At 34.9% G+C, this 21678-nt stretch overlaps 2 protein-coding genes across 5 annotated transcripts; one reads left to right on the plus strand and one right to left on the minus strand.

Moving 5' to 3' along the window:
* Positions 1–332: 332 nt before the first annotated feature.
* LOC132165329 (DNA-directed RNA polymerases II, IV and V subunit 8B) lies at positions 333–6299 on the minus strand. 4 transcript variants are annotated; one of them, XM_059575844.2, is made up of 6 exons: positions 6101–6299; positions 5905–5984; positions 5532–5642; positions 4331–4458; positions 961–1079; positions 333–596 (listed from the first exon to the last, which is right to left on the minus strand). In XM_059575844.2, the coding sequence occupies exons 3-6, from the start codon at positions 5602–5604 to the stop codon at positions 482–484; spliced, it is 435 nt and encodes a 144-aa protein (XP_059431827.1). In that variant the 5' UTR covers positions 5605–5642; positions 5905–5984; positions 6101–6299; the 3' UTR covers positions 333–481. The 4 variants fall into 4 exon arrangements, with proteins under 4 accessions (XP_059431827.1, XP_059431830.1, XP_059431829.1 ...); XM_059575847.2 differs by having other exon boundaries at positions 5905–5987; XM_059575846.2 differs by lacking the exon at positions 5905–5984.
* Positions 6300–8066: 1767 nt separating this feature from the next.
* On the plus strand, positions 8067–18326 carry LOC132165328 (MICOS complex subunit). The gene is made up of 12 exons (XM_059575843.2): positions 8067–8328; positions 8548–8611; positions 9100–9849; positions 10571–10711; positions 10823–10975; positions 11092–11169; positions 12358–12450; positions 12544–12663; positions 15389–15466; positions 15660–15839; positions 17681–17782; positions 17874–18326. The coding sequence occupies exons 1-12, from the start codon at positions 8318–8320 to the stop codon at positions 18105–18107; spliced, it is 2004 nt and encodes a 667-aa protein (XP_059431826.2). The 5' UTR covers positions 8067–8317; the 3' UTR covers positions 18108–18326.
* Positions 18327–21678: the final 3352 nt, after the last annotated feature.

Raw genomic sequence — 21678 nt, forward strand, 5'->3', positions numbered from 1 at the left:
AAAAAAAAAGAACTAGGGGAGCACCTCAGCAGTGTGATGCCTCCTTGAGAGAGCACCCCCGGGCCCGACGGTGTGATGGCTCCTTGGGGTTGGCTTGCAAACCACGCCAGCCAGCCAGCCATGTAAAATTGGATACTTGATATGATCGTCATTACATATGGTATCATATTATCGGTGTCAATTGTAAAATTGGGTACTTGGTAGACTTCCTCTTAGACATTAGGTTTCTATATCCTCACTTTCATGGAATTTCCACGCTTTTTACATGGATGAGAAGTGTTCAAGAAGCTCAAAGAAGCACGCAAATAGTCCCTTGCTCATGCACCCAGAGAGGTAAAAACAAAATTTCACCATATATTTGGTGTATCAACGACCAAACCACCAATTAAAACTAGAGTAACATGCCCAACTGGAAGTCTGGAGATAAGCGGGCTTTTACAATCAAATAAGTCAAACACACCGCATTTTATTATAGCATTTCTCATGTCAACTTCCTCATAAGGAGAAACAACCGCTGTTCAAGTTCAAATCCAGCACAATGGGAAGGATCCCCTTTCAGCATCATCTGAAGTCCACCAAATGAAACATATATCCCCCTGAAACCAAAATCGAAATCCGTAAAAAGATAAACTGAATTAGTTGATCACTGTCTATAACTTGATGCATTGTGAAGGGACAAATATCCTCTGCAAATATATCATGGAGATAATACATGGATCTGGACCATTCCTCTTTTTTGATACCCACATGAGCATATGTGCAGACAGTCCAGATCAAAAGCAGTCCATGACAATTGCAGGGGATATGACTATTACTGATGGGACACTGGCATACTTAAACTAGAAAATTGAGCAAATCAACCACTATAGTGATTAAACACTTCTCTGTTATCTAATCATGGGGAAAAAATATAGAAATGGAGACGCTTAAAAACAGTGTTAGAGAAGCGTGTATACGTACACTTCAATCCCAGGTCCTGAACCTCCATCTGAAGTTTTAGCCCGAGTTTCATCTGAAATCTTGTATAGTTTCCCATGCATGATGTATTCAAACTTGTCAGCAAGTGACTTCTGCCCACCCTGGAAAAGGAGTAAAATTCAGAAAGGCAATACTAGGGCTTGAAATAATATAAAGATCATTGAACACCCAGAACAGCAACAATCCAAAACCAAAGTCAGAAAAGCATGCAATACACACCATCCCAAGATGTGAAAGATTTGAGTGATTTAATGAACATGGAAAATAGCACTGATGTTAATCAAATGTCAAGAAAACATGCAAATACCATAATATTGTCAGATTTTATCCACTACCATGATACCATTATCATTATTACAGTTGACAATCATGCAAATATTGGCCATTCAACAAAAAGTCAAATGCAAGGCCCGAGAAATGTAAAATATTTTTCAAAGTTGAAGCAACCAGCTACAGTTATGGAGTTCGCAGAACTTGAAGCAGATATTTCTGACATGGAACAGTAGATACTAAATTAGTAAGTTGTCCTCTGGAATCGCATATATGTTAGTAGGATAACAGAAACTGTTGTTATGGTCCTTCAAATTTTTTGAAAAGTTACATTGGAGAGAGCAAAACAAAAGGCTTTGTAGGCAATATTTATCACAAACTGGAACATTCTAAAGTCATATGTAAGAATTGTCCTACTTTCACTTTCTCTCAAAAGAACTAATTAGATCAGCCTCGTCCCAAATCACATTAAAGGCATGCTCAGTGATGTGATGTTCAAAAATTAGAGATCAATTTCCATGAAGTAAACAGAAAGATTTTATAAGGGGATAAGAGAACTGGTAAAAGCTAAAAAATGGCCTACAGAGTTGAAGGGACCACCTTCATGCTGGTAAGGCCTGACAATGCTGACAGAGCAGAAAAAGCTCTGAAAGCTTTTTAAGGATGAAACACGCTGTCTACTATATTCAGACCCAAAAAACTAAATTAAGACATCGAAGTCATTCTATGTCATCTACTCACCATGTCTTGCCAATCACTTCCTATTCATTAAGCTACTTCTGGAATTAAATGAAGTTTCAAAGTTTATTTTTTTATTTTTTAGAAGTAATTGAATTTCAATAAAATCAAAAGGCGCACCCCAGGACACAAGGAACATATACAAGAGAAACACCTAACTAGAAAAAGAAAAAAAATATTTTTTTTAAAAAAAAAGTCCTGAAAACTAAAAATATGGAGACAATCAAAGGCAGCCATCTGATGGAAAAGGGGGTTAAAGAAGAAGGCTGTAACATCCCAACCTTAGTTAGACTAACCCAATTAAATAGATCACATGTGGTTAATATAACTAAAATAATTTAATTGATATCATTTAGAATGTTAGCATTAAAAATAATTTTTCAAGCATTTTCATTTTCATAATAAGGGTATCTGGGGCTTCGCCACAACTAGATCCTAAAGACATTGTGCAAAGCACTCCCTCCATACAGGTCAGGTAAAGTTTGGGTTTTCACCCGCGGGCATGATCCCAAAGAATTGTTTGCACTTAAAAAGGGTTGAACTTTAAACCTGATGTTTCATGAGACACTAGGGCTAAGTAACTTACCACTCGAGCAAACCTCTTGGGATTACTTTTTCAAGCATTATTATGCGCATATTGCATAGTTTTCACAATAATTTTTTGATATACATTTTTTATACAATTAGGCAACATTCTAGCATGGTTATTTTCGTAAAGCAAAGTTGAAAAATATTTATAGCTCAATTGGCCTATTTATAGCTCAATAGGCCTAATATCATTAAACATGATAATTAATTTTACCAAGTTCTGTTAATATTAGAAATTATTTTCAACTTTATGAATTCAGTTTAAATTGCATATGTGAATGAAAAATCCTATTTTAAACACTTTACTAGCCTCAAAATGAATTTTCAGCATGGTACGATTGACAGGTAAATATTTTAAATAAATAGCCCTAAGCACCCCCTTAAAGGTATTTTTGTCCAGGTCTTCCAAAAATTAGTTTTTAATTATTTTTGGTCTCTTAAACCTAGTCCTTTGGGGACAAGAAAATAACTCTAAACCTATAAAGACCCCTTATAGCTTTGTGCCTCCATAGCCCCCCTCATCCTCAAATTTTTCACAACTTTCTCAAGAGCGCACACAACATTTAGCCCCCTATACCATTCGACTACCCCCTAGACCTTATTATTAATAAGTATAAACCAATCTTATTAAAAGCGTAAGGCGCCCCTAAGACTACCCCTTAGACTTGAGAAAACTCAACTTCTCTTCAATTTTCTCTCTAGTCCAGGATTAGCCTATCAACAATTTCAGGGCTACATAGGTCATTATAGAATATCCAGATTCAACAAAGATTATTTGAAGGATAATCCAGAGAATGGCAGCAAACCTTGACACCTATACAGTGAATAATTCAGAGGATGTGCTTTCCTCATTTGTTTTTATATTAGCAAAAACAGGCCTGTCTGAGCTTTGTTTTGGCCCAAGGAAGAAAAGAAAGTAGGTGGCAGGTATTTACAAAAACCATGAACAAAATGTAGATCGAAATGAATTCCTCCACCACATTATGCCATTAAATCACTTAGAGAACTCATAGCAAGAACTTTTCCTGGATCATCTTTTAGACCTGTTGCTTACTGGAAACGCAAAGAGAAAAAGACTACTTTTCATTCTGATAAGCTTGCATCTATAAGATGCATCACATTTGGAGAGATTATCAGTGTCATCTGCAAGGTACAACATTATAAGGATTCAGATAGATTCTAAGTTAGAGAGTTAGCTACTGTCAGAGAGGTTTGGTAAATGAACCTAAATTGAATATGAATCCTAGCCTCTCCCTTGCTATGTTGCAACAGTTTGTACAATCATTCAGCTAAAATCCCCTCTAGATATCTAAATTTCCTTCAGAAGGCTTGGAACCATTCAGTGGCTATATGAGACAACTCATTCAAAGGAGGTTTTAGCCTCTGTTAAAGCATCAATGAGTTATAGGTAAAGAAAATTTACTTATTTAAAAAAAAAAAAAAAAAAAAAAAGAGGGAAGAAGAAGAAGAAGGTAAACAAAAGATTAGCATGGCCTTAGCATTCCTTAAAGCGCCAATTTCAAATTAGAAAAACCATCACTTGAAAATTGCATATAGAAGATTAAACTTTGAATCACTTAGGTCTACTAATGATGGACTTGATAATTCCAGACAATTGAGGCTCATATAAAACAGCACTCTTTAATTTTCAGGAGAAAAATACAAACTAAATAGGAACAATTTTGTGGTTCATACTTTACTCACCATTGGCAGCCAAAAGAAAAGGGCCTTATATACGAAAAAAGAATAAGATTACCTCCAAACTTAGAGTGGTAGATAATGCCATCAAGAATCTCTCATCTTTATCAATAGGATAAATATCCGTATTCACATCTAGTTGCATAAACATGCCACACTTCTCACTTCGTGCTTCAATTCGAGTAACTACAGAAACATTCAAAATTACAAACTCAAAACGGACATAAAAAATCAATTTTTTTTTCTTTTGGATAAAGAGAAGCGATCAAGTATGATTAAGAAAAGTCAAAAGATAATGACGTGTCTATCTAGCTTTAACAACGAGGAGTGTGTAAATATTCATGTAGAATCTTGTATGAAAACTGTGAGGATCGTAACATATAGGTTTGAAAAGTAACCATACCACAGAATAATAAAACATATACCACATCCTATTTTTATAAGGCTGAGCTGTCACAACCCAAAAGGCTTGACCATAGCATAAGTCCTTTAGGAATCATCTTTGCAAAATGCAAACTCCGCCAGTGAACCTTAGTTTGGCAACCCTTTCTAACAGAGAGACATTATCCACACACTGCCAAAAGAACCTTCTTATCAAATGAACATTTTTCCATATTTAGTGACATTACACCTTTTTACAGTTATGCCTTAAGAGGATTCGGGTCCTTCTTCAGTGTACACTCTTCCCCCTCAGTAACCACTTTGACTCATGCAGCTAATTTAATTCACAGCAACACACTTCCCCCCATCCTAACTACCACCTTTGTACAGAAACTACTGCTTTATTCATGGCGACAACCACTAGAGTACTATCCAATAATTTAAGGTCAAAACTTATTTACCTTGCAGTGGCCTGGGACATATGATCATTGCTCAAAGCCTCTCTAGCTATATGATTTTATGTAGACTAATTTTCTTTTTCTCGATAATTTGACTCATGCACATTGCAGGATTAGAACCTGCCCACCCCGATTTGGGGGGGGTGGAAGTACCATATGGGATACAGCACACTGGCAATTGCATCACTGAGAAAAACCAAACCAACTGACCTTTGATACACTCAGATAGAGAAAAGCCAATTTGATAACAAAAAAAATTGTTACTTCCCTATATTTGGTGGGTATTGCAATTTTTTTCAGTGCCATTACTACAAAAGATACTGCAGTCATATTTAAGCTCACAGCAAAAGCAAGAAACAAAGATAACCATGAACTAACTGCATATTCTAGTGAACAAGCGCCAAGATTCCATAAGCATACCTTTATCAAACTTTTTACCATCTGGATTCACACATTCCACCCTAAAAATATCATCAAAAAGGAGCTCATCCATCCTTACTAAAAACTTGTTTGTCAACAGCAAATGCACACCTGCATAAATAACAAATTAAAAAAAAAATGACCACAAGAGTAATACATTAACTCACAAAATGAAATTTAGGTATCTTTAAACTGATTGAAAGCGCTTTTATAAGATTTTATTAATATTGATAAACCATTATTACATTAAACCAACCAACAAAGGTTATTGTTTCGTGGTTGTGCCCTCAAAGCAAAGCTGCCCGGTTTTTAGTGCAACGAAAAATTCCACTCTTAATTGATACTAAATTATATTTGCAAGTCTTATCAAGACCTTGTTTCTTTTGAAAGCTGGGGCTTCCCGCTTCAATGGTGGAGCAAGTTCGAGTCGGTGAGGGTGTTAGTCCTGCTTGGCTGCTTCGGTAAAGCCGTAAAGGTATATTATTAGGGTTAACTGAACAGGAATACTTATCCTTGCAACCAAACAATAGGTTATCCTGCTTTGAATAAGAATAGGTCTAGTCACCAACCTGGACACGCAACCCTTGCAGCCAAACAGCTTTCTTCTTCTTCTTACAACTCACTCGCGGATCGCCGCAAGGCCACCTCTGCACACGTCCAGACACCACGCACGGCGTACGAACCACCCGAGCAACTCACGCCCCACAACACACGGCCACTGCACGGCACAGTAGTGTAATCACACTGGGAAGCTCGGTTGAGGGTTCATTTTATAGCTTTAAAAAAAAAGGGGGCGGGGGTGGGGGTTGTACTTGTAGTAACACAATTTAAAATGTATCCCATTGAAGCAATGTTTCCAAACTATTAAAAAAAAAATTGTAATGTATGTCAAATGACTATTAAATCTTTTTTTTGTAATGTATGTCAAATGACAAAAATATTTTAACAAAATAAATGAGAAAAAAAAAAATGGTGCACGACCACGGTCGCGCACTTGCGCCTATTCATAAAGAGTGTGAAATAAATTATTATTCATATTCCTTTATTTGGTTGTAACGCTTGAATATAACACTAATTATGTATTCTTTGATTTGGTACAATACAATATGTTGGTGAATAAAATTATATTGTGATATTTTCTAAAATACCAGTATAATACAAAGACAATTTATATTATTAAGGACTTTATTTATTTATTTTTTGAAATATAAACAATTATATTAGAAATTTTTTTTTTTTAATTATGTCAGGTATGTGGGCTTTTTTTTTTTTTTTTTTTCATTTATGCTACAAAATTATTTATATAAAAAAACTACATAATCATCTTATCACAATTAAAAAAATAATTAAATAAAAAAAGAAGACTAGCAATCGTTCTTAATTAAAAAATGTAAATATGCATGCAAACCCAGCAACTCCTAATCACAAAATCAAAACACGGGAAAAAAAAAATCATAAAATCGAAACATCACAAATTTTTTTTTGATGTAGTAATAAAAAATGGATCACCAAAAAATCTGATTTGTGATAATCAGAGGATGCCATTAAAAAAAAAAATTAAAAAAAAAAAATTGTACAAAAACGGGGAGAGAAAGAGGGGATAAAAATATATATTTGTAGAGAAACAGAGAGATAGAGAAAGAGAGAGGCATGAAAAATTGTTTCTTTGTAAAGGAACGGAAAAAAGAGAAGGAGAGAGATAACGAAATAGAGAAGAAACAGAGAGTAAACGAAATAGAGAAAAAACAAAGAAGAGAGATTGAAGAGAGGGGGAGAGAGAGATACCTTGCACTTATAGAGAAGAGTTGCAGTTTGCATTTGTAAAGAGAGAGTCACAGTTTGAGAGAAGGCGTGATGTGAGAGGGTGGAGTTTTTTTTATGACAATTTATACGATTAATTTAAGGACATAAATTTTATTCAAATCAATTTTAAAAAAATATTATCGAACCCATTTAAAATAGTGTCAAGTGTTTATAACTTAAATTAAATTTAATGTGCATTTTAAATGTTTATAGACACTTGACACTATTTTAAATGGGTTGGATGATATTTCATCAAGATTGATTTTAATGAAATTTTTATCTTTAATTTAATCCAATAGGAAATGATTAGCTAAGCCACTCATTTTTTAGTGCCTTAGCTAATGTGTATGAGATTAATAGTCCCATAAGAATAGAGCGTTACCAAACTAAAGAATAGCTATACTTAGGGTTAGCTAGTTCATTTCAAGGGTCTATTTCGTAAACCAAACAAGCTTAAATTCATGCTAATTGGAGCCGATGCATCAGGTTAAGCAGGTATTTGCACACCGCTAAAATATATATGACACAGTAGAATCACTCGGTATACATCATTTCTCTTTTAAAATTGAGTAACAATTATTCTATACCACATTTTATACCACTTTGCTAATGAAATGACAAAAAAAAAAAAACTTGACGTTGTTAGCTTCAGCTTGTGTTAAGGCTATCGCTCGTCGCGTTAAATATCCGTCAGACTCGCCACTACAACTACTTTAATTGAACTACGGCTAAATGGAATTTGGGAAAAAGGTGACGGCATCCTTTCGCTGCGGCAGCAACCGGCGTTAAATCGATTGTCCTCTCCGCCAAAGCTTCCTCCCTAGGCCCTCCAATTCTTGATCTAAACCAATCGTTTTGATGCCAAGAACCTTAACTAAAATCTAAAAGCTCCCACTTGAACCCTCCCTTTCAGTTGTTCAGTCGGAAATTTTCTCGAGCAACTTCACCACGCCCTGAATTTCATTCTCTCGGAGTCAAAAACCATGTTACGGAGGTACGTATGGGCATTCTTGATATCATCTTTGACATATTTATCTCTCATTGCAATTTGAAATGAATTTTGTGAATTATTCTCGCTCTATAAGGCTTGTTCAGCACTCTCAGGTCCCGCAATTTTCCACTTTTTTTTTTAATTGAGAGTGGTCAATTTCTTTCAGTGACTATTGTCTGAATGCGATTTCTGAACCTAATGCCTGGTTGCCTGGATTTGCAGGTCAGTTCTGGAAATTTCATCTCGCCGTGCCCTTAGAAGGATCCCGGGGCAGATTACTACTCAGGCACGTAGAAAATTATTTTTCTGTGAAAATCCAACTTGTTACTGATGGAGTAGATTATTTTCAACAGCAATGTGTCGTAAATCATCGAACAACAACCTACAGCTACAGTAATATATAAAATCAAGGAGATTTTAGGACTGATAGGAGTATTTTGTAAGCATTAGAGTCTATAATATGTGAATGCGCGTAATTTTTTAAGCATTTTTTATGCGTAGTTCGTGTCGTGTTTTACTCACCAGCACTAGGCATTGCTACTATAGTCATTAGGTTTTAGGGTAAGAGTCATGGTGCAATTGTGGTTAGGGCGACGGGAATTTAAGGTCTGACAGAAAAACAACTATTTTTACTCCGTGTCGGGCCAGAGTGGAATTATGTAGTATATGCTTTATGTGTGTGTTGCATTGTTGATTTGGTGAAGTTCTTTGTTGATGCTTGCAGTTATAACTCACTGTCTTTTTGTTCTTATATTTGGGTAACACTTGCAACAGATACCTGCATTTCTTTCTTCAAGAAAGGAATTATCCACTGTATCTAAGCAAAACACACCCTCACAACCTGGTTCCACAGGCAAGCCACCCGAGTCTGGGGGTTCGTTGCCAAAAGTTATTGTTGGAAGTGTAGCCGTTGGTGCTGCGTTCTTTGCGGCTTATCAAACTGGCTATTTAGACCAATTACGTGGTAAACAGAAGCAAAGTTCATTGAGGACGATTGGTGTTGAGAATAGAGATGCAAAGAATATCCAACATTCAGTAGAGCAATTAGGTTCTGGTGGAGCTGAAGAGCCTAACAAATTAGATGTTGAGCATCCAGGACAGGAATCAGTTTCGCATGAAAATGAAGATCCTAACAAGGTAAGTCCCGCTGCTGAGCATGCGGAGCAGAAGGTTGAAGCTCATTTAGATCTTCCTCATCTTGAACCTTTGAGTGAAAGACAAGGTGATGACCAGACGCAGGTGCAAGATAAATCCGAAACGACACCTGCCGAGGGTTTTATCCCTGTCCAGGAGAAAGACTTGCCAGAATATTCTCAAAAAAGTGTGGAATCTAATGATCAAGGTACAGATTCTGGAATTTCACCCAAAGGGAGTCTTGACATAAAAAGCACAGAGGAAGACACTAGTAAGACACAGAATGAAATTCACACTGGACCTGTATCTACCCAGGGTGGTGCTGTCCTCGAAGAAAGTGATATGAAAACTTTGCCACCCGAGCATCTCAGCACAGAAAAAAGACCAGAGGTACTTTGCTTGTCTCTACTCAATGCGCTGCATATATATTGACAGCAATTGTTAATTACAATGCCAATTATTATGTGCTCCCTATAGAATGTTTCCAATCATTGTAGTTACTTTTGAAAGTGGATTGGTGTAACTTCGACTCAGTTTTAGAATGTTAAAACCTTTTCTTTTCTTTTCTCCTGCTTGTATACCTGCTCTTTTTGGAAACATCCTATCCCTCTCTTCCAGCCAGAAAAAAGATAAGGGTACAAGAAAAAGGTGTTTTCAAGGCTTAGTGGAATTATGTATGCTACTGCTATAGCATTTTACTAAACAGTGCATCTCTCAGTTACCTGAACATGGCAAGTCTTCATATGGAGGTCCTGTTTTTTTTGGCCTAAACACGTTGGTTAAAACAGTTCAGGACGTTATATTGTTCAAGTATTCCTGCGATAAACAATCGAGTAAAAATTGTAGTGGCAATAACACCACAAGCAGCTATGATAGATGATAATGATGATTCTTATTTTTTAAAATCATGTTGTGTGACTAGGAATTGAGTTCTACAATTTTGTTTTTTCTTTCGTTCCATATACATTAAGTGTTCTTTTTTTTTTTTTTTTGCCCATACTCATGTTTTTAATAATTTTTTTGCATAACTGGAAATTCATTTTTCTTTCTTCTATTTTTATCAAGTAAAGATCACTTTGCTTGGGTTTCATTAAAATTGTTTCTGTTGCAGGATGCATCAGGTAATGGTTTAGAATCACCCAATTCTCTCCTTGAAGCATATATTTTAAGCGATCAAACTGAAGACAGCACTGGAACTTCGTTAAAAAGTCAGGAAAATAATGAATACAATCATCTTCCCAAAGAAAAAGAGGTCGTTATCAGCGCTAGCTTTTTCACTTGTCTAATCATATTCTTATGGCAATGCCAAAAAAGAATGTCGAATTATATATAAAGACTAACATTTGGTTCTTTGGGACAATAGGCTCTAATTAGTGCAATTGGGGAGTCGAGTGATGCTTACATATCCAAGGATGGAAAATTGGTGCTTGATTTCTTACAAGCCATTCACACTGCTGAAGAAAGGCAAGCTGAGTTAGATGCTCGTGGTTTTGCTGAAGAAAAGAGGTTATTAAAGGTTTGGACTATTGTATAACTACTAGCATAAGCATGATTTACAGTTTTGGATTCGTATGTGAGTTTGGTGCGATAAACTTTGTACCAAGTTTTATTTTATCTTTCTTCATAATTTAGGAGAAATATGAAAAGCAATTGAAGGATGCAGCGGCTAGGGAACTCATGCGAGCAGAGGAGGCAGCGATGTTGGATAAGGTTGTAGGGGTTTTCAACCTTGTGTTTTTCATTTTACTTCCAATATGATATCTTTTTGTGGTTGCAGTATAGTTTTAGGGGCCTTGATGAAAGGAATATGGATAGGAATAGTGATGCAGCAAATTTGGTATGGGAAAGACTTCACCAGCCCATTAAAAAGAAAAATAAAAGAAAAAGAAAAAGAAACCTCTTTGCAAACGTGCTGCAGTCACAAAACAGAGTTGGACTGTTGGGATGAATAACAAAGTTAGGCTGGTTGGAGCCCTCTGTCACATAAAGGTTTTTTTTTTTAAAAAAAAAAGGAACAATTTTTGAACTATTTGGCTTGTGAAAAATTAAGATATTTGAAAACTTTGTCTTGCTACATTATTCATTTCTACTACACTCTATAGGAGTATACCAATTTCTTGGCATCCATATGTATACTAGGGCTTCCATGTTTTAAACAGCACACAAACATGTCTGGTCTACTTATAGCGAGACTTTAGAGCCCCTTGTTCCTCTTAGGATTGTTATAGTGCTTCATAATGTGATGTAAAGAAACGTGATTTAGATGGAGAAAAATGACATCACTTTATTGGTAGGGTAAAAGACAATTGAAAAGAAACAAGGAAGGAAGAAGAAAAACACAAGTGTAAATTTATAAACTGGGAAGTTCAGTTTCAGATAAGTGTGTTGTCCCCTTCTCCTTTCAAGGTTTCTACCTTTCCTTATTGCATTGCCCCACCTGACGCTAATAAGATCATGCCATCCCAAAATTCTCTTCTTCATTGGGGTGGCATGGGTTGAGTTACCTACTAAGCGGCTGCCATCCCCAAATATGAGACTGCTACTGTATCAGTTCTAGTTATTCACATTAGGTAATAAATTAATAATCATATCATGTGGTTGATGAATATATTTAGTTGTGCACTGTTGACCTTGAAATATCATCCTTTCCTTGAGACAGCAATTAATTCTAAGTAAACTTGAAGGAAAAGAGTAGCAGTAGTAGATATGGATTTTATTATTCTTTTCTGCTGATAAACACAGACGCACACATGTCACACACATTATAACTAACGCCTTGTGCCTTGCCCCCCCCCCCCCCCCCCCCACCCCCCCACAATCCTGTTGGTACTGCTTTTCTAGCTATTTCAGTACCAGCTCTTGACTAATGCAAATTTAAATTTCTTCCCCATTTTTCAGGAATTAAAGAGAGAAAGGGCTAAAGCAGCTCTTGCTCTCAAGGCACTCCAGGAAAAATTGGAAGAGAAACTAAAGATGGAACTTGAACAAAAGGTGCGCCTTTAGATTTATGCTGTCAAAATATAAATAGATATTTCAGATTCTGATAATTAGTGAATACAATTTGCTTATTCTTAATATATGCAGGAAAATGAAGCAGAATTAAAGTTAGAAAAACTTGAGGAATTCACAAAAGCAGCACTTGCTGCCGCAATCGTGAGTGAGAAGGCCACCCAGCTTGAGAAAATGGCAGAAGCAAATCTTCATGTAAGATATTCGCTGAAGTCTCATAGGATTGATACAGTTGCATGTTAAGCTAGACTACTAAAAGAAAAAGTTTGGCGCATATTTCAATTCTTTAAGAAGGCAAGATTGAATTAAAAATCTGATGCATTTTTTTATGGTTAGGGATATTATCATGAAAAAAAAAAAAATTTAGGGATACTTCAGGAAATATATGGATGCTTTGTAGTATTGCTAGTAATGGTTGCTTGATGATTGCACACAAAATTTCAGTCTGCATAAGAAATCTTGTAAAAGAGACTAGTTTTGAAGATAAAGTCATCTGCTATGGAATGTATACAGGTATTCAAAGCTACACCTAGCATAGATCATTGACTTTAACTTCTCAGTACAGTGTCAAATATAACTAGCAATTACAAGTCTGCCAAAGTCATTTCAAAATCTGGTTTTCTACTGTTTCAATGCAGAAGTGTAAAGAAGTATAGTTGTTGATATGAAATGAATACTAATTCATCAAAAAAAAAAAAAAGATATGATACCAATATAGTGATACGTCAATTCTGGAAATTTAGGATGTGATAATAAATCAATGTATGGAGGATAATTCCTCTTGTATACTTCCTATGTACTAAGGGATGCCTTATGCTTTTAATGATATGTGTCTATATATATATATATATAGAGAGAGAGAGAGAGAGAGAGAGAGAGAGGATAATTTTTAGTTTAAAAGATGAAATATGAACTTAAAGGCATAAATAGGCACAAAAAATAAAACTATTATTGAAGTTATAAATAACGAAATAACGATAGAATATGTAAACCATGATTTTTATTTAACATTTTTTGAAATTTTGAATTTGAAGATTTATAACTTCCAAAAACAACGAACCTTGTGTTTTACATTTAAACCTCCATTTTTATTTAGAGGTAATAAAAATTTAATGAAAAAGAACAAGCGCACGGGTTGTACAATATAAATTGCCATTTGTTCTTAAGAAATTTCAAAATTTTCCCCCAAAATGTACCCATACCATACCTGTGGGACCGTGTCATTTCCTACTAAATCCTCGAGAGAAAATAATGATTTGATTTACGCATACATATCCTAGAAGTATCTTGCCTTATTCATATAAGAACATATCAGATATGGGTACAACAGTATGTTGAAGTATTTGTGCTTCAATACACTTTTTGACACTGACAGACTAACTAGTTGATAGCACTATGAACAAATATATACCATACCATATAGGAATTTTATGTTAGGTTGATGTTACAATATTAAAACATTAACTAATGACTAGAATGTAGAAATAACAAGAAAAAAAAAAGTGTTCTTATATCTGTGGCCTCAATAGGGGGTTGTGGGATGCATTTCCATACTTTTTTTTTTTTATAAGTAATAATGCATTAAAAGAGCGCAGAGGGGCGCAACCCAAGTACACAGGTAGTATACAAGAGAGCGACTAAGTAGGGAAGAAAGAAGAAGAGAACATAAAGAGAAAATCAGGAATATTGATCACTAAAGAGCAAGCCAGCCTGTAGTCCATGTGAATAAAGTGTACAAAAAGAAGTGAATAAGGTCCTCAAGATTCCTCGACACATCTTCGAAGCATCTCGCATTCCTTTCTTTCCAGAGACACCAAAGAAGACAAAGGGGAGCCATCTTCCATACCACGGCACTACTCATTCTACCGCCCGCCCACCAACTAGCGAACATCTCCTTTACGCTTCTAGGCATAACCCAACACATATTAAAGCGAGAGAAGATAACATCCCACAACTTGTGTGCGACTCCACAATGAAGAAAGAGATGATCCACGGACTCCCCATCCGCCTCACACATACAACATCGATTAATCACAACGATGCCTCTCTTCCAAACATTATCCAATGTGAGAGGTTTCCCAAGGGCAGCCGCCCATGCGAAAAACGCCACTCTCAAATGAGCTTTGGTGCGCCAAATGCTTTTCCACGGAAAGTGGTTAGGCACCTTAAAGGCAAGCATCCTATAGAAAGAGCGTACCTCAAACTTCCCTTTTCTTGAAGGAATCCACCACATCCAGTCCTCTCCTTCCCCCCGAATCGAAGACGAGTACAAGAGCGAGAAGAAAGAGGCTAAGGCCATCTCCTCCCAATCATGAATACTACGGGTGAAAGTAACATTCCAGTGAGCCATTCCATTTACACACTCCCGAATATCCGCAATGGAAGCATCCTTATTGCAAGCAATATTAAAAAGACCCGAGAAGGTATCCTTGAGAGACATCTCACCATCCATACGTAACCAAAAGAAAAAAAAAAAAAAAAAAAAAAAAAAGAAAAAGCATTTCCGTGGCTTCAGATTCTCTGGAGATCAGAAAAGACAACCACCAACTTCCCAGTTTGTCTAGATTACTAAGATAACATATCTTCTGTATATCTACAGTAGCAATTTAGAAAAGGAGGGATATGCAGATCTAAAGTAACACGAGAAACACCTTCAGAGAAATTGTATAAAAGGAGAAAATCCACTAAAAAAGAAACATTAATGGAAGTCAGACTGGCATTGAAAATAAATTGGTCCATGGTCCACTTATTGGTTTGTCGAAACCATCAAGGCGTTTAACTTAGTAGTCTGATAAATTCTATTTATCAGAACGTATGTCTTGATTTTAAATTGCATATTGGATGTATTAATATGTTTTTAGCCATTTGGCTCCCTTAATTCTATAATTAACGGAAGTTAATTTAGTTTTCTCTTTTGTAGATAAATGCCTTGTGCATGGCATTCTATGCACGATCTGAAGAAGCTCGTCAGAGTCACTTTGCTAACAAGCTTGCTTTGGTAAAATTTCCATTTTCGTTTATGGTGCTGCTGCTATTTTCTTCTTTATTTTTTTCTTTATTCCTTAAGTATTTCTGATATCATTCTCTTAACGAAAAGTTGCATCGTTGTATTATTATATAATTTCATCATTTATATGTTTTAAACCTGCAAAATTAACACCCTAACAATTATTTGGATTTGGGTCTTGCAGGGAGCAGTTGCACTAGATGATGCACTTTCAAAAGGCCTACCAATTGAGACAGAAATTGATGCTTTGCGTTCTTATCTTGATGGCAGTGATAAAGACTCGGTTTTAGATTTGGTCCTATCATCACTTCCTGAAGAAACACGGAAAAATGGCATAGATACTACATTGCAATTGAATCAAAAGGCAAGTTATTTGTATGTAATTGTTTTTTTGATTAGTATTTCAACAAAAAATTTTTGATAAGTTATTGTTAACATAATGGTAGTGGATGTTGTTTCTCCTATTATTAACCAAAAAATATTTCTTAATGCTGTTGATTGTTATCTTTTTATAACCAAAAAATATTTCCTTCAACAACACTTCTAATACCAAAGATCATAAGTTGCAGTCGTTTCTTCTGATAAGAGTGCAATAAGCTGATTACAGAAGATTTGATTGCACCTTTATTTCATTAGTTATGTGTGGCTATGTAATATTTTCAGTTCTTATTGACCTGCACTTGTTGTCTGCTAATGTTTTGTCCAAGAAGATTTAAATAATTTTATCAAGGCAGGCTTAAAATATTTAAACATATGTTTTTCCCCAAGACACAGCGGAGGTTGGGCCTGCTTTGCATTGCAAGTATATGTTCAGCTAACTGTTGATCAAGTTCTTCATTTCTTCATTTGATAGGAGGATCTTTGACCATGAGGCTATTGCAATTGATAGTTGTTTTTTACTTGTTTTGTCATGCTAACTAGTTGCACTACAAAACCTTGTTACTCCCCCCCCCCCCCCCCTTCCTTTTCTCAGTCAAACTTAACAAGCGTTGTTACCACTCTCTCTCGTGCTCTTTTTTCTGATTGTGAACAGTATAGGAATGCATCTGAGTTTTCAAACTTGTGATTGACAACTAATTTAGCATAAATGTTCATATTCTCACTCTCGCATTCTGTTGCTTGATTGGTTACTATTATTGGTTGATTTGTGTTAGGCTTCAGTTTTAAGTTTGATTGCCAACACATCTTTGTATTTGGTTCATCAATGGTCGAGTTGAAAACCTTGGTGCTAAAATTGACTATCATAGGATAAGTTTCAATTGTTTGTTGCTGAAGTAACAAATAAGCAGAAGGATTTACTATTCAATATGATGAGATGGCTTTTTTTTAAAAAAAAAAAAAATTATAACTTTGTAGTTGTGGTGATTGAACTTATATATATATATATATATAATATTTTTAGTTGCCAACTTTTAGGCTGTTTAGTTTCACTGTTTTTAGAATTGAATGATAAGAACTTCACTTGATGCGCAAATCGGCATGTTTGTAGCAGCAAGTTTCCTAATGACTCCTTTGTTGCTGAACTTCTTGATACAGCCCAAACATCTCTCTCTCTCTCTCTCTCTCTCTCACACACACACACACGCATGTGTTTGTATTGCTATGAGCGTCTCGGTAGTTATCTTTTGTGGAAGTTATCTAGAGAAGGAAACACGAGTTAAAAACAAAAATTCTTAATATTTATAGCTGAACGTATTTCTATTTATTGCTTCCTTAGCTATTGTATGACGCATACTGGTTAAGGCGACTAGCTGCTCTAAGTTTGTTGAAAATAGATGTCATTTTTTTTCTTTAAGCCTTTTTATCACCGGACAATTGCCTTTGACTTAAATATTTCTAGCTCTTTTTTTTTTTTTTTTTTTTAATCTTTTTGTTTCTTCTAGTTAGGTATATCTCTTGTATATTTTCTTTGTACTTGAGTTGCGTCTTTTGCACTTTTTAATAAATTGTGATTACTTATAAAAAAAAGAGTAATGTAACTAACTGTTGGTGATGGATCTAGTTGAATGCTGTGAGTTTTTGGTAAAAGTGATTCGGGTTGATCTGTGAATACAGACGCCTAACAGGTTCCGTTCTCACAATCATCAAAAAGTTCAAATTGCTACTAATTCCAAACGTTTAAACCACTTTCCTTTTTTTTTATTATTATTATTATTTATTTATTTTTAAAAATTTATATCTTTCTGACCTAGATGCTTCCTCCAGTTTGATACCTTGAAAGGGTCATTACGGCACTTCAGCCTGATCCCACCAGGAGGCGGAGGCATCTTGGCGCATTCTTTAGCACATATTGCGTCCTGGTTAAAGGTATGCAGATATGAGGCCTACTCTCCATATAAATGCACACATAACACGCTTACCGGAAAGTTCTTTGACTTTGCCTTTGCTTTTTGTTTAGGTTAAGGAAGTTGATCAGTCTGGTGATGGTATTGAATCTATCATCGTGAAAGTTGAGTGCTATTTGGCTGATGGAAAACTTGCCGAAGCAGCAGATGCTCTTGAAGAAGGTGTTAGAGGCACCCAAGCTGCAGAAATAGTTGGTGATTGGCTGCGGCAAGTGAGAAACAGAGCTATTACAGAGCAAGCTCTAACTCTGCTTCAATCTTATGCTACTGCCATTAGCATTACTTAAATCTTGAGAATTTAGATTATCCACTGATTCATTTCTTTTGTAGCTAAGTTTACAAATATAGCCTGGTTTTTCAGACCATTACCCACAGGACAGGAACAACAAGATAACCCTTCCCCTTGGGGCTTGAGCAGCTGTTCACGGCAGTTTTGTATGTAATTTCAATGTCTTTTTCATGACTTTGTCAGGTTATCTACACCCGCTGAATAAGTTTTGTTTTTATCCCTAAAACAATCCTGTATTCCCTTCCCCCCGACCCCCCCCCCCCCCCCCCCTGTGGAGAACTGGATTGTTCGTTACATTACCTGGTGGAATTGAATAAAATACTGAATGATAATGGTCCAATTGGTTGGATATCTTTGCCTTACAGAAAAAAACATGGACAAAGTTTTCTTCTAACATGTCTTTTAGAGTTTGTAATTTTTACACCTATTTTTATATAGGATTGACAAAGCATATGATGGATGTCAATTTAATAAATTAAATTGAGAAAAAATTCTTTAAACTTTTTTTTTGGATAACTTTGTTAGAAAAAGATATTGCGAATCAACTAGAATATACTCTAAACGTTTCTGTTCTCAAACCAGGAAACAAAAATGTTTTTGAAATCCAAACTAGAAGCATTTGGTGGATAATAGCATGCTAAAGACTTTATAATAATTTTATTGTATCGTCTTTGAATTGGGTTTAAAAATTTTTGTCATGTTACTCTCGGTATTTATAATAATTTTATTCTTTACATCACACCACATACGAGTAGTGATTTTTAGTACACCGGCATGCTTGAACAGTAAGCACGCCAGTGTGCTTAGTGTTTAAGCACGCCGGTGTGCTAAAAATTACTACTCAACCACATACAAGCACATGTTGACATGACAATGACCATTTGAAAAAAAAAAAAAATGATTTTATTTTTTATTTTTTTATTGATAGTACTTGTGTGATATGATAAAAATAGTGTGAATTGTACCATTATTTCAATATTTAACACCAATTGGGAGTGACATTCAGGTTTGACTTTTTGAGGTTGAATGAGACTTTGGGGTTCATGATAATTCGATAAGAATTTAATTTTTTGGTTAAATCTACGAACTTTGAACACAAATGGACAAGACATATTGAAAATTGTGCATTTTGTACCATTATTATATCTGTAAGGTAACCATGGGAAAGAACCAAAAGGTAGTTTTTATTATTATTATTATTATCTTTATAAGTAAAAGGTAGTTTTGAATATAAAAGAATTTTGTGACTTTCTTATTACTAGAGAGGGATTGTGATCCGGACTAGTTTGCAAGCATACTAGCTATAGTAAAATGGCCATATCTAGTGGTTTTGATATCAGATGAAGATAAATGTAGTTGCGTTAAAAAAAAAAACTTATTTAAAGGGCTATAATTTTGTATGTTATAATTATTTTTTTTTCTAATTCCAATGTTTTCAGGTCAAAATGGGTCATCAATAGAAAGCTGAAATATGGTTTAGAAAGTTCGATCAACCTACGATCTAACTTGCGACTGATGCCATGAGTGAAAAAATGCGAGAGTTCAATCGAGCAAACATGCGATTTTTTAATGAAGGGCTATTATGTATTCTCTATTAGGGTTGCGATTCTACTTCTATTTAAGCTCAATAAGACGACTTAACCAATCAGTAGCTGTATATTTCTAAGACTTATTGAAGAATTATAAGTTACCGTACTTGTAAATTTCACTACGCCACTTTGCATAATCGGATTCAACTATTTGAGGGAAGCCTCCAATCTTAAGAGTGGAGGGCTTGAGCCGAAAAGGGTTGAAACATGATCTTATGATAGATTGAAGTTTGTAGTAACATAGCTATCATACGGTGGGCAAATCCAGCAAACAAAATATTCTCCTCATATGGGCCACAGGTTCATAGTTACAACTATCAATGGATGGCGACAAGTTACCAACCATTGTATTTGTATGGGTGTTTTCTGAGAACTTTCAATATCAAAGATTAGGGTACCATTAATTAATAATCATATATTATGTATATTAATATGGTAATACCACCTAAAACAGTTGTAATTAAATGAATATCCACCCCCATAATAGCTGCTGAAAAATTGCACATGAAGAAACACACATCTAACTAACAATAAAATGATTGCATTTTGTTTTGTCATTTGGCAAGAAAAAATGATGTGATTTCAGTCTTTGTCAATTAATTATATTTTGGTATGAGTTTACAGTCTCAATCACTTGTGTTGAGAAATCAACTTCTATGAATTATTGTATACCATACTTTAATGGAAGCTTTGATTTTTATATTAAAATAATTTTAATCTAATTACTGGTATTCTGTCCTAATCATGATCCCCTCAGGCCCCACAGCAAAAACTTATAGGCAAGAGGATAAAATACTTAAAAAAATATGTTCATAATTTGGCTTTGAAAATAACCCTAGGGGAGCTCTATATGATTTATCTTCGGATTTACACAAAGGGAATGCATGAACAGAAACTGTTATGTTGCATTAATTAAAAGAAAAATAGCGGGTCACCCTAATAAATTTTAAAAACTCTCAATTTAGTGATTTTAAAATGGAGAGGATCCTTTTCCCTCAATTTCACCCATTGAACTTTCAATTTGATATAATGTACCCACTCCGTCAGGTTTTAAACGTTAAAAGTGATAAAATAAGATTGTGAAAAATAACAAATTTTTTAGGAAGTTCAGTGAATGAATTGTGTAAAGAAACGCCTATTGTGACTGCAAGAGAATTTGGTAGCTTCAACAACGGGACTTGATCTATTCTATTCTATTACGATATTCCAAATGTTCAATGAGATTTGTATTTCTAATCTTAATTAATAATAATAATATTTCAACCACTAAACTAACAAAAAAAAATTCCACTTTTGTCACTGGTTAGAAATAATTGGTAGCTTCAACAACGGTACTTGATCTATTCTATTCTATTATGATATTCCAAATGTTCAATGAGATTTGTATTTCTAATCTTAATTAATAATAATAATAATATTTCAACCACTAAACTAACAAAAAAAATTCCACTTTCGTCACTGCTTATAAATAATTGGCTGAAGCTGCCTACTAATGTAGTTTCGTCATTAATCATATGTTAAAAACACTTGTTTGTAATAATTAATTATGTATTTATCTTTATTAGGTGTATCTCACTGTCTTTAGAACTATTTGTCTTTTATGAATAGAAAATTGCATGTATATTCGTCAGCCAACTAAGAGGAGGGAGGGGAGAAGGAGAGAAACACATGGGCAGATTCTAAGGTTGGTTGGCTTGGCTCAGCTTTGTTTTTAAGAATTGAGCCCACATTCATTTTGGTCCCAAAATTGACAAAGAAAGTAGAAAAAAAATGTCATATATTCTTTTTGTTTTTCTTTGCTACATGTTACTTCTTCTTAAATAAATGTCAATGACAATTTTTTTTTTTTTTTTTTTTTATATGACACATGGATTTGGTATAAATTCAATATGAAATTAACGAGTTAGAATTGATGAACTTGGCTTGTTTAATTAAATTGATTTGATTAGGATTGACTTACATAACTTTATATACGCGCAT

Source organism: Corylus avellana, chromosome 11, assembly GCF_965113065.1.
Source record: "Corylus avellana chromosome 11, dhCorAvel1.hap1.2, whole genome shotgun sequence".
NCBI classification, from domain to species: Eukaryota; Viridiplantae; Streptophyta; class Magnoliopsida; order Fagales; family Betulaceae; genus Corylus; species Corylus avellana.

Excerpts from the sequence above, each read along its gene's own strand:
- LOC132165329 (XM_059575846.2), bottom strand. The coding sequence starts at position 5,604 with ATGGATGAGCTCCTTTTTGATGATATTTTTAGGGTGGAATGTGTGAAT. Across the intron at positions 4,459-5,531 it reads TGGTAAAAAGTTTGATAAAG|TTACTCGAATTGAAGCACGA; the intron begins GTATGCTTATGG and ends ATGTTTCTGTAG. Across the intron at positions 597-960 it reads TCAGGACCTGGGATTGAAGT|GGGGATATATGTTTCATTTG; the intron begins GTACGTATACAC and ends TTTTGGTTTCAG.
- LOC132165328 (XM_059575843.2), top strand. Across the intron at positions 8,612-9,099 it reads CGGGGCAGATTACTACTCAG|ATACCTGCATTTCTTTCTTC; the intron begins GCACGTAGAAAA and ends CACTTGCAACAG. Across the intron at positions 12,451-12,543 it reads AGATGGAACTTGAACAAAAG|GAAAATGAAGCAGAATTAAA; the intron begins GTGCGCCTTTAG and ends TAATATATGCAG.